Source organism: Gnatocerus cornutus, chromosome 9 (assembly GCF_029298725.1).
Source record: "Gnatocerus cornutus isolate USDA-ARS CGAHR chromosome 9, icGnaCorn1.1, whole genome shotgun sequence".
Classification (NCBI taxonomy): Eukaryota; Metazoa; Arthropoda; class Insecta; order Coleoptera; family Tenebrionidae; genus Gnatocerus; species Gnatocerus cornutus.
In genome coordinates this window covers 10832303-10844732 of record NC_142241.1, presented here as the reverse complement: position 1 = coordinate 10844732, position 12430 = coordinate 10832303, and the positions used below count along the sequence as shown (strand labels likewise).

General features: G+C 36.2%; 2 protein-coding genes across 4 annotated transcripts; one reads left to right on the top strand and one right to left on the bottom strand.

The window, feature by feature from the left end:
* Positions 1-30: 30 nt before the first annotated feature.
* Positions 31-5016, bottom strand: LOC148168770 (pickpocket protein 11-like). 2 transcript variants are annotated; one of them, XM_088045667.1, is made up of 7 exons: positions 4831-5016; positions 1539-2066; positions 1384-1495; positions 1063-1339; positions 780-1016; positions 579-735; positions 31-529 (listed from the first exon to the last, which is right to left on the bottom strand). In XM_088045667.1, exons 2-6 carry the CDS (start codon positions 2006-2008, stop codon positions 611-613), a joined length of 1221 nt encoding a protein of 406 aa, XP_087901793.1. In that variant the 5' UTR covers positions 2009-2066; positions 4831-5016; the 3' UTR covers positions 31-529; positions 579-610. The 2 variants fall into 2 exon arrangements, with proteins under 2 accessions (XP_087901793.1, XP_087901792.1); XM_088045666.1 differs by lacking the exon at positions 4831-5016 and having other exon boundaries at positions 1539-2585.
* On the top strand, positions 4488-8272 carry LKRSDH (lysine ketoglutarate reductase/saccharopine dehydrogenase). Of its 2 annotated transcripts, none has more exons than XM_088045665.1 (5): positions 4488-4677; positions 5397-6677; positions 6724-6794; positions 6851-7932; positions 7980-8272. In XM_088045665.1, exons 1-5 carry the CDS (start codon positions 4624-4626, stop codon positions 8270-8272), a joined length of 2781 nt encoding a protein of 926 aa, XP_087901791.1. In that variant the 5' UTR covers positions 4488-4623. The 2 variants fall into 2 exon arrangements, with proteins under 2 accessions (XP_087901791.1, XP_087901790.1); XM_088045664.1 differs by having other exon boundaries at positions 6842-7932.
* The last annotated feature ends 4158 nt before the right edge of the window (positions 8273-12430 follow it).

The following is a 12430-nucleotide window of genomic DNA, read 5'->3' as shown; positions in this document are numbered from 1 at the left end:
TGGAAAGAAAAACAAAAATAATGCATCGAGGGAAACATGATTTTCATAAGTTCAGGTGGAGCTATTTCAATCGTATTACGCGGATTGCGGAAAAATTGCAAGTCAGCATGGGTGATTTATTTGACGGGTTTTTGAAGGGTTTACATTGGTTGTAACACTAATTGACTGTGTAACTCACAAATAAATCAGTCTAATTTCAGAAATCCTTCTGTTACTTGGAACAGTGCGACTACGACAAGGCGGTGCTAAAAACCCCAAATTTCCTCCAATTAAACCAGTAAACAAACAATTTAGTATTATTAGGGTGAATTATCAACAGTTTTCTTAATTCGTGGACGTGGCTTCAACTCTTCAGTGCTCATTACAACTCCACATGTGCATTTTTCAGTGTTTTAGTAGTGGTGCTGTACCCTGAAAGCACAGTCTCAATGTGCGATGTGTGACGTATTACTGTCAGTTTGTTAAATAAACACAAGTCCATTAGATTGTTGCATCACATATGTCACTCCATCGACCACCCAGACTACACCTGAAAAAAATATCTTCCGCAAAAATTTTCATTCATTTGATCTACATACTATTTGTTTTTGTAACTCGAGCTCGGGACCTCCTAGTTTCTTTCTTTACCATATTTTACCACAAACCAGTAAAGTCGCAGAGTGAAGAAATAAATTATTTCGATGAAGCTGAGGACACTGCAGCCCAAAAATAAACCCGCCATGCCGCCGATGTAGACTAAATCTGAATGTTAGAACTTGAAGCTAAAATTTTATTAGTACCCAGCAGATCGGAAAAACCGAAAATTATGTCGCGACGGAGACGCATGTCGGGGTAGTCTCTAATTCCCCATTGCAAATCAGTGCCTAAGAACCACTCCTTGGAATCCGCATCGACGATGATGTAGTTAACATCGTTGCAGTTTGGGAGACACGAACACTCTCCTTCCAAAAGAATGAGTTTTTCTTTGTGTTGAGCCAGGCAGTGAAGACCGCGGACGTTGCAAACCTTCTGTCCTTCTGAAAAACCATCAGAAGAATTAGAATCAAACGAAGATGTCTTCACCTGTTTTTCTGTAGAAATGTGGGACGCATCCACAGAGCCGTTGCGCCATCGCGGCTCGACACTCCATTCTGCACAACACAAAGGAGTACGCAGGAGAGTGTTGCAAATCGCTCTCGTCGTGAAATCTGCATTTCCTTTGCGTAATCCTCAAACCCTTGATGTTGTCACTGCTGAAAATAGTTAAAGCCGACATGGACATTTGCAGAAAATGACCTTCCGGGGAGTGTGTCTTCTTACTGGCGATGTCAGCAACTTCGTACGGACCATGGACGTAAATCTGCAAGAACTCTTAAGAGTGATTCTCAACAATTAATTTTGTACATCATAAGCAGTTGACAGGGCTCTGACGTTTGTGAAAACCTCCCCATCTAAAGGATTCACAAATAAAGTCTCGTTTCCTTTAACCAAATCCCATCGCCCTTCGTCCCAGTAGCTAAAACTCAACTTAAACTGAAGAACTGCGAAGAAAAACGTACTCAGGCGAATTGTAGACTGCTAACTTCGAGTTAAAACTATAACAGATTCCTGCTTCGGAAACAATTTTCTGAAGCGAATCCTGCGTGTCGCTCCCTGCAGAATTGGAAACTTCCGGCTTAAAATCAAAACTGAGATCCAATAAAATTTGCAAATAATTTTCCTCAGTTATTCCATCGTACTCCACCACAGTTTCAAAATTCGTGTAATCGGCTTCCGACAAAGTCACCAAAAACTCCCTCAAAAGCGTCTTATTCTTCTCCGTGGAACTCTCAACATACAAATCCAAAAGCTCCTCGTTTAACTTAGTCGCGGGACAAATGGTGGCCGCCGGAAACGACGTGTTCCAAGAAAATCGGTCTCTTTCCATGGAAATTACCGTTGGATTTTCAATATAGCGCCTCAGGGTCGTACTACTTAGTACCATAGCTCCGTAAATTGCAGCCCCGATGACTCCAACCCACAGTACCATCTCTACGATGTGTCGGTTTTTTACCGCTAAATGCGGAAATCCGTGAATGGTGCTGTGGCTGAAAAATAATTTCACGAATTCGGGGAACATTTTTCTGAAGGGTTTTCGGGCGGCCATCATGACTGGACTGAGTCAGAAGTGGAGTTATGAATATTTTATTCGCGGAACAAAGCAGTGCGATGGAGTGATAGCATCTCTATTGTAACAAAAGTTGGTAAATTTGTTACAGCTGGAACGTGGGTGGGCTCTTCTCTACCAACATATGTGTCAGTAATAAGACCTACTAATGGATTTTTGTTTATTTAAAGGCGCGCTCACGACGCATTATCCGGATCATAGCTGCCACTTTCGAAGAGATTGCGCTAATTATGGGGAAAGGAGAGGAAGTTTGGGCGAAGAGGGAGATTGCGGAGGAGTTCTAAAAACAATGTGGAGGATTATTATGAGTTATATGCAAAAAATGGAGAAAAGTAAGTAAAAGACAAAATTCTGAAGAAAATACAGAAATTGTAGCAATTTTTGACACTTTTGTTTAAATAAACATTACTATGAAAGATCAAAGAAAGAAGAATTTACGATAAAGGATACAACCAAAGATAAGTCAACTACTAATTCTATTAATAATTAAATCAAAAAAGTAAAAATATTAAATAAATTCAAGAATGTGACGAAACTGACAAATAAATAAATTTTCCCAAGAAAAATTTCATGTTTTGAAATCTAAATGTGAATAAACCCAAAAACTAAAAAAAGTAGAAACAAACTAGCTGAAGAAACTAAAGAAACCAACAAAAATTTAAAATAACGAACAACCTCAAGAAATAAAAAAAAAACAAAGAAATTGAAGAAATTAAAATGTAGACAAAGCAAAAAATGAAGAGATTGAGCTTCAAATTAAAAAAAAATTGTCTCGAAAACCATAATTAGAGAAGCAAAACGAAACTGAAGTAACTGAAGTAACTCAAAAAAATGTTCGAAATCTGTGTTGGTAGCCCTGTCTGTTTCACTGGTTAAGTTTCAAGATTAATAAGAAGTGAAGAAACTAAAGAAATGGAAGAGAATAAAGAAACTAATCAAATGAAATAAAATAAGAAACAAAAGAAATAGAAAACGTTTAAAAGAGTGTGGATATTAAAAAAAAAAACTGAAGAAAATCAAGAAGGTGGAGGTGAAGATGAAAAAGAAGAGACTAGAGAAACTGTAAGTGAATTACCAACGCTTTAAAGTAAAGATATTAGAAAAACTGAAGAAACCAAAAAAAAACATCAAGAGGTTTTAAACACTAAAGAAATAAAATAGAGAAGAAAGGATTTAATCAAATTATGCAGTTGAAATACTGAAGAAATTTGCACATAAACTGAAGAAACTAAAAAAATGAAAAACTTAAAAAATTCAAAAGATAAAAAAAAATAAAAACTGAAGGTAAAAAACTAAACAGAACTAGAGAAACCGAAAAAAAAATACAAACTGAAGGGAACTGAAGTAAATAATGAAACAAATTTTCCCAAAAAAAAATCATGTTTCGAAATCCAAAAGAGGATAAACTTAAGAAACTTAAAAAAAAATACTAGAAAGCATAAGAAAAGGATAGATCCAAACAAAAGTAGGATCTATTGTAGTCACGCAACTTGCTAATGTTTCAACCATCGAGTTATATTAGTTACAATGTTTATTTTATTTGTTTCCTCTCCAAAGTGTTAACCGAAATGCCGAAATCCAATCCGATAATAGCGTGTGGGGTTATAATCTTCGGAAATATTTCGTCTTAAAAAAACTGGTTACAAGCCATGAATCCAAGTGAAAATAGCTCTGAGAACTCAACAACGTAGTCCACCAGTAATACCGACACGCTTCCAAAAGCACGTGTCATTTCACACCAAAAAATTGCGTCAATCGAAACAGCAAAACTATAAAACAAGAGTAATTCGAAAGTCGCGATAAAGGTAAAAGGTTGAAATTAAACAGTTCTTTTTTGTATAGTGCTCACAAAGAAACGTGTCCGCACAAATTGGGCCTCCAATTATCGCACTTCTTCAAAACGCATTGAAATGATAATGGCTACTGAAATGAAAGTGAAATGGTGATTTCGTTTAACATTTCCAAACTATTGACGGCGGGACCATTAAATAATAACGATGACTGTCTAAGAAGTGGTAAACTAGGTCGCTGATTGAAAGGATCTTCCGGGAGCCGGAACCAGACTGGCCGGAACTGATTTTGCTTCCACTTCTATTGCGGAGCTTGGAATTCCGACTTTGGTTTTTTCCATAGCTGTTATCAGTTAATATCATATTTTTCTTACTTTTGCTATCAGCCCGTTGCTATTCTTATGTTGTAATACAAGTGTTTATTACACTAGTCTAATTAGAATCTTATCGATTAGAGTACAATAACAATTAAAGTATTCAATGTTAGGTCAAGTTAGTTAAGCCGAGAGTTATCTTCTGATTTTACTCTCAATTACTCAACAACAGATAAAAGTATTTTTCAGAGTCAGTTCTTTGAAAATGCTTGGTGGAAGCTGTTCTGTCTTACCAACACAAGAAGTGAACGTAGGAAGTAAAGAGAATAAAGTTAAAAAAGTTAATAAATCGAAAAAAATATAATACAGAAAAATGTATAGATTTGGAAAAGTTTGTTTGAAGCGCGCAGCTTCGACTCGGTGCTATGTAAGTACACAATTATTTAAAAATAAAATTAACGCCCATTCTGCATTTTATTCATTTTAACAAAATTAGTAACTGATTAAATGGTCAGATGACTATGATGACACCAAAACTGCTTATCAGTTTGCAAAAAATTTGCAATCAATTAACACTGACCTTAAGTTTAACAAACCATTGCAGAATTTTGTTGCTAAGTTTCCTATAACACTCTCAAAATTTTTGATTTCACATTTTTATTATTCATAGTCACTAATCAGTTGAAAATATCAAGTTTCCAACTATTACTTAAATATGTGTTAAATAACAGAATAATAAAAAGTGTCATTACTTCAGTCGTGTCAGCAAAATTTGCGTCAACTAGTTCAGAAATCCTTCTAAAAATAGACTAGGGTCATCAGTTCGAGTCATTATAGTATTTGCATGACAAGTCGTTGAAATCCATGATAAGAGGTTTATTGTCAACGAAACATTGCAACTGTCAAGTTCATGCAAACAGATACAACTGATAACGTTATCATGTTATCAATAACAAAAGATTCCTCCGCAGGTTGTCTAAAAATAGTTTCCTTATTTATTGAATGCCAAATTACAAAACAAAATTTAAATTTTTAGGAAGTTATCTAATTCTAATTATTATTAATAAATTTAATCAAATTCTGGAAAATATTATATGTATTTACCATCAAACATTATCAACTGTTGCAATAATTTCTATTTGCTAGGCCACCAAAAAAATCATCGCCATCCGGCGCGAAGACCAGAGCGTCTGGGAGCGCCGCGCCCCCTTCTCTCCCTCGCACGTCCGTAAACTGGTCAAATCTGGCGTTAAAGTCATAGTTCAGCCCAGTAATCGACGTTCTTATCCCATGCAATCCTACCTCAACGCTGGAGCGATTGTCCAAGAAGACATTTCCGAAGCCAACATTATCTTCGGTGTCAAACAAGTCCCAATAGATCAGTTGATACCTGACAAAACCTTCTGTATCTTTTCTCACACGATCAAAGCACAAGAAACCAACATGCCGTTGTTGGACGCTATTCTGGAGAAGAGAATCAGACTGATTGACTACGAGAAACTAATGGACGAGAAAGGGCAAAGAGTTGTTGCTTTTGGGAAAATGGCAGGGATTGCTGGGACTGTCAATATTCTCCATGGTTTGGGGTTGAGGTTGTTGGCGCTAGGGCACCACACGCCCTTCATGCATATAGGGCCAGCGCACAATTATCGGAACTCTAGCATGGCTAAACAGGCAGTGAGAGACGCAGGGTACGAAATTGCTCTTGGACTAATGCCCAAGTCCATTGGCCCGTTAACTGTGGTTTTCACGGGGTCTGGAAACGTCTCCCAAGGCTCCCAAGAAGTCTTCCAAGAGCTTCCCCACGAGTACGTCACTCCTGAGCTACTTAAAAAAGCAGCAGAGCATGGAAGTCTCAACAAAGTTTATGCATGTGAAGTCAGAAGAAGACACTACTTAGAACGAGCCGAAGGTGGAGGTTTCGACCCTCTAGAATACGAAGAACACCCAGAAAGATACATTTCAACATTCAGTAAAAAGATAGCACCGTACGCTTCCATCCTCATCAACGGGATCTACTGGGCGGTCAACAGCCCCAAACTTCTAACAATTCCAGACGCTAAATATTTATTAAGACCTGCACACACTCCATGGTTACCAACTTCAGTAGGTGCACCGGCGCTGCCTCACCGGATGTTGGCAATTTGTGATATTTCTGCAGATCCCGGAGGTTCTATAGAGTTCATGAATGAGTGTACGACCATAGACACGCCATTTTGTTTGTATGACGCCGATAGAAATAAAGACACGAAGAGTTTCAACGGTCCGGGAGTTCTAGTCTGTAGTATTGACAACATGCCGACTCAAATTCCAAGAGAAAGTACTGATTTCTTCGGGGATCTTTTATTCCCGTTTGTTCACGATATCATGAAATCTCATGCGCAACAGCCTCTAGAGAACCACAAGTTTAGTCCAGCTGTGCATGGTGTAAGTATAACCGGCGCCTTTCAGATAACGCTTATCTTGTTTGTAGGCCATCATCGCAAGCAATGGAAAGTTAACACCAAACTACGAGTACATCCAAGAATTAAGAAAAGCAACAATGTAAGTACCAATCCGTGGCCAAAAATGAATTAAGTACTAAATTCTAGTAAAAACAGGCAAAAAGACAGCAACGAATCCACTTCAATTGAAAAACGAGTTGTAATAATAGGCGCGGGTCGTGTAGCCGCACCTTTAGTAGAGTACCTCCACCGCAACAGTTCCATTGGAATCACAGTCGCGTGCGAAAAGAAAGACTTAAGTGACAATCTAGCTCGTGCTTTTCCTGGAATCCAAAGTCTCTACCTCAACGCTTTGGAAAGTCCCTCCAGTCTCGAAGACTTGGTCAAGAACGCCGATGTTGCTGTGTCCATTCTTCCTGCAAATCTCCACCATGTGGTGGCTCAAGCATGCATCAAAGAAGGCACTCATATGGTCACCGCAAGCTACATGAGCCAAGAAATGAAAAATCTCCACAAAAACGCAGTGGAAGCCGGAATTACTGTGGTCAACGAAGTGGGTTTAGACCCAGGAATCGATCATTTACTTGCTCTAGAGTGCATCAAAGAGGTGCAATCAACCGGTGGAAGAGTCACGTCATTTGAGTCTTTTTGTGGAGGTCTTCCAGCACCGGAGTTCAGTGATAATCCTCTAAGGTATAAGTTTTCATGGTCTCCAAGAGGAGCGTTGTTGAATACCGTGTCGTCAGCTCGGTATCTCAGAAAAGGGCAAATTGTTGAAATCAGCGCAGGAGGAGATTTGATGAATGCCACCAAAGGTTTAGATTTTCTTCCGGGTTTTAATCTAGAAGGGTTCCCGAATAGAGATAGTACGATTTACGCGAAATACTACGGAATTGAAGACGCGTTAACTGTGTTAAGGGGTACCATCAGGTACTCTGGCTTTGCTCACGCTGCTAGAATGTTACAATTTTTGGGGCTACTTGACCCGGAACCTCATCCAGCTCTTCACGACCAAGGGCCTGATATAACGTGGAGGAACCTCATCTGTAACCTTCTTGGTTTGGAGAACCACAACATTTTCTACGATAATTTGAAGAACCAGATTATGGAGCGAACAGGCTCGGAGTTCTCCGTCGATTTACTGGAGGAATTAGGTCTGTTGGAAGAAAAAGGCGTCGTGAAGTGCGGATCGCCTTTGGACACTCTCACTCATTACTTATCGACGAAACTGGCTCTAGGTAAACCAAAAACAATAAAGAAACTTTAACTTTTGAGTATCTTTCAGAGAAAGACGAACGTGACTTGGTCATCCTCCGCCACGAAATCGGCATCACTTGGCCCGACAACAAGAAAGAACTCCGAGGAGTCAACTTCGTGGTTTACGGAGACCACAATGGATACTCTGCCATGGCCAAAACTGTGGGATATCCCGCCGCGATTGCCACGAAAATGATTCTCGATGGGGAAATCCAAGAACGTGGAATGATCTTACCGTTCGCACCGGAAATATACCGCCCGATTTTATCTAGACTGCGAAATGAAGGACTCAACAGTACTGAGACTTCGAAATTTTTCTAGTTTTAGATGGGAAGTCATAGTTTAGGTGCGGTCACAGTTCGGGGTCGGTCGCGTGCGAACTCAAGCACGGCCATATTAATGATAATGAGGTATGGATTGGGGCCACAGCACATGGGCTGGGTTAGGGCTTTTATTTCCGGAATGATGCATTGTATTAGAATACCAAATAGGAAGGTACCGTACGGTCAGACAGGAGCGGCGGAAGAGAGCTGCCTTTTGCTTAGGGGATAAATTATACTAGTCGCAACTGAAAATGTCAGGCTAATAAGTTAACTTATATTTCATGTCATTAAAATGTACCATTAAACTATAACGAAAGTCAAGCGTTTCCTTTAGATTCGACGTATCTTGAAACTGGTAAGAATTCATTTTTTACGAGTGTAAATTGAATATTAATTACCTAATTAAAATTTTAATTGGTACTTGAGATTGAAAGTGTTATCTTTAATTAACAAAAAATTGAAGTTATGTACTTATTATCTACGCAAGAAACCCAGACGTTCATTTTTTTATTGCATATTTTATTGAATATTAGGAATCAGACAGAATTTTTTAGAAATTGACGACATCTTGGGCTAAAATTCGTAATTTTGGTAATTTTAGTGCTACAGCTATGAAATTTGGGGAGGTTACTCTTTTTGAGTCGTCTATTAACTCTACTAAATTGCAAAATTGTAGAGCAAAAATCCCAAATTTTAGAAAATTTTATTTTTTTAAGAACAAGCAAATCTTTGGCTAAAATTCGTAATTTTGGTAATTTTAGTGCTACAGCTATGAAATTTGAGGAAGTTACTCTTTTTGAATAGTTTATTAACTCTACTAAATTGCAAAATTGTAGATCGATAGACTCAAATTTTAGGAATTTTTATTTTGAGTACCAAGCAAAAATTGACGACATTTTTAGCCAAAATTCGTAATTTTGATAGTTTTAGCGCTACAGCTATGAAATTTTGTGAAATTACTTTTTTTGAATAGTTTTTATAAACTATTCAAAAAAAGTAATTTCACAAAATTTTGCAATTTGGTAGAGTTTATACTCTACCAAATTGCAAAATTGTACAGCAAAAGACTCAAATTTTAAAAAAATGTATTTTTTAGAACAACCAAAAATTGACGACATCTTTAGCTAAAATTCGTAATTTTGGTAGTTTTGGAACTACAACTATAAAATTTGAGGTTTCTTTCTTTAAATAGCTTATTCACTTTACCAAATTGCAAAATTGTTGAACGAAAGACTCAAATTTTAGAAATTTTCGTTTTTAAGAACAAGCAAAAATTGACGACATCTTGGGCTAAAATTCCTAATTTTAGGAATTTCAGTGCTTCAACTATAAAATTTGGAGAAATTACTATTTTTGAGTCGTATATTAACTCCACCAAATTCAAAAATTGTAAAGCAAAAAAACGCAAATTTTAATTTTTAAAACAAACCAAAATTTTCGACTTCCTTAACTAAAATTTGTAATTTTGGTAATTTTAGTGCTACGAAATTTAGTGAAATTACTTTTTTTCAATAATTTATTAACTTTACCAAATTGCACAATTGTAGAGCAAAAAACTCAAATTTAATTTTTATTTTTTAGAACAAGCAAAAATTGACATCTTTGGCTAAAATTCGTAATTTTGGTAATTTTACATTGAAACTGCGTCAACGCAACTTTGCGCCGTTAACTCGAAATCAGCAATTTTCCTATTATCTAAACAATATTTTTCTAACAGTGTTTACAACAGTAAAACCCTGATAAAACTGAAAACAAACGTAAATGCGGTACTTTCCCACCAAAACCGCATAGTTTCTATCAATTTTCGTGGTTCATTCACCTACCATTTCGACCCACCACCTTCACAATCAAAATTGAAAATTTCCTTTCGGTTTTTAACCAAAAACAAATATTTTTAGCCGGATATTTTGCGCGCGACTTTTTATTGGCCAGGTCCACCAAAATCAATTATTATTGTGTGCTGTTTAGCATTGGTAGGTGAAGGCAACAAACCCGCTTCAACAGTCTACCTGCTTTCGTTCCGCGAACCTAAACAAAGAGAATCGTTCGAAGCCGAAAATAATAATCGGCTGAGAAGTCCAGGTGGAATAAAAAACATTTCAAGATAAATGCGTGTGGAGTATGTGCGGGGGCGAACCTGTCAAGTTTACGAGTATTGAACCCGTTGTTTAGGCAACCCAAATTACAGGGCCTTGTGAAGTATCCCCTCCATGTTTAGGACTGCGAAATGTCAACGAAGTTGGACGAGTGGTTTGAACAGTGGCTCCCAAAAGAGAGGAAGAGGGATAAATAAAGAGTGCTTTGATGGTTCAGTTTCACTAAATTAAGCATTAATGAGTACTCGTAATTTTACTGAAAGTACCGTTGCTATTGTTGTTTTTATTACATTAAAATATTACGAGTAGCTAATTAAACTTAATTTATTGCTACTTAAGTTGAGACAAATCTGCGCGCTGAATTTTAATAGGGGTCATTATTGTATTCTTATTCTGCAGGAGTTATTACAGCACGAATTTATGGAAATGAATAAGTTTATACAAGTAGTCGTTCTTAAAAATAATGGGAATCAAGCTTTGCTGTCATTTTGGTTGTTTTTATTTCAGTGTTGAAGCAATCAAAAGCTTTATAAACTGAAGTCCGAACTTTATTGCTCGCAGCTGTATCATGTCGATAAATTTAAAACTCACTGCGGCAACATAATAATTACAATTTAAGTGAGCAATCTATAAAATTTCTACAGTTGGGTGCAATAAATTTTCAATTCTTTGACATTATCTATTGACTTAATTTCAACTAGATTTTATTGGTTAGACAAATATAATATTAACAAAAATGCACTAATAAAGTGGTCCATTACTCACCCATTTGAGATAGATAAAGTGCTCTTTACTCTCTTCAGACATAAAGTAAAATCATGTCACATTGTCGTGACAGCTACACAGATATTGCTTTTTGAATGGTAATCAGTTTGTCCAGTTCAGTCAATTCTTTTATTGCTTTAATTGCATTTAGCAGAGGTTTTGGATAAAATATTGTATTATACTCCAGTATAATGACATTTGTTCACTTAAAAATTGGTTTATGACTTCGAGAATGATTAATTTTTGCTTGAATAAATTATGCTATGATAGTGGTAATAAATTTTAATTACTTTGACAATTGTAATGTCAATGTCACTTCTGTCAAGATAACTTTCAATTTGCAGAGTTTAATTAATTTAATTTTCGTTGATATAATTTTCTGGTATTATTACAGGTTGACCACTTTTGGTCATAGAATTTTAGACAATGTCAACCATCACGTGTAAACTTGCGTTTATTTTCTCCATGAAAAGTCAATTTTGAAGATTTGAAACATCAATTAAAATAATGACATTAAAGTATGGTTCACATTTGGTTTTCTTTACATAACGTAAAAATCCTGTCCAAAATTCTATGACCAAAAGTATCGATTAAATTATTTTGGACGTCAAAGTCATTTTATAAAGTGTAAAGCACCTTCTATTTATTTTATTGTTACTGTCACTTTTGACAAAATTGCGTGAGTTTCACATGTCAAATTAACAGTAATGCGGAAACTACACAAATTTTCAAAATGTCAAAAAAATGACTCCAAAATAATTTGATCGCGACTGTAAATCAGTTTCCTGAAAAAAGTATCAATTTTCATTTTTTTTATTAATGTGTTAAACCTACAGTAATAAATTATTATGCCTACTTCGTTCATGTTTGAATTCCCGATTAATAAATAAACTACGAATTTTTGAAAAAAATAGAGCGTTCAAGACTTGCAGTCATTCAATTTTTGTCTAGATTTTTACGTTATGTTTGAAAATTCTAATGTGAACTATACTTTAGTGTCATTATGATTGATTGTTTATAACTTTAAAGTTGACAGTTCACGAACATAAAAAACATAAAGGTCGTTTCACATTTGACGGTTTTAGAACGGTGAGAGAATTTTGGACAATGTCAGTCGTCAAATGTGAAACGACATTTATGTTCGTCATAAACAGTCAACTTTGAAGTTTTGAATCATCAATCATAATGACAATAAAGTATGGTTTTCATAAGTTTTTTTTGACATAACGTAAAAGTCCTGTCTGCAATTCTATGACCAAAAGTTCTGCCTTGACATAAAAAATATGCAAAAATAT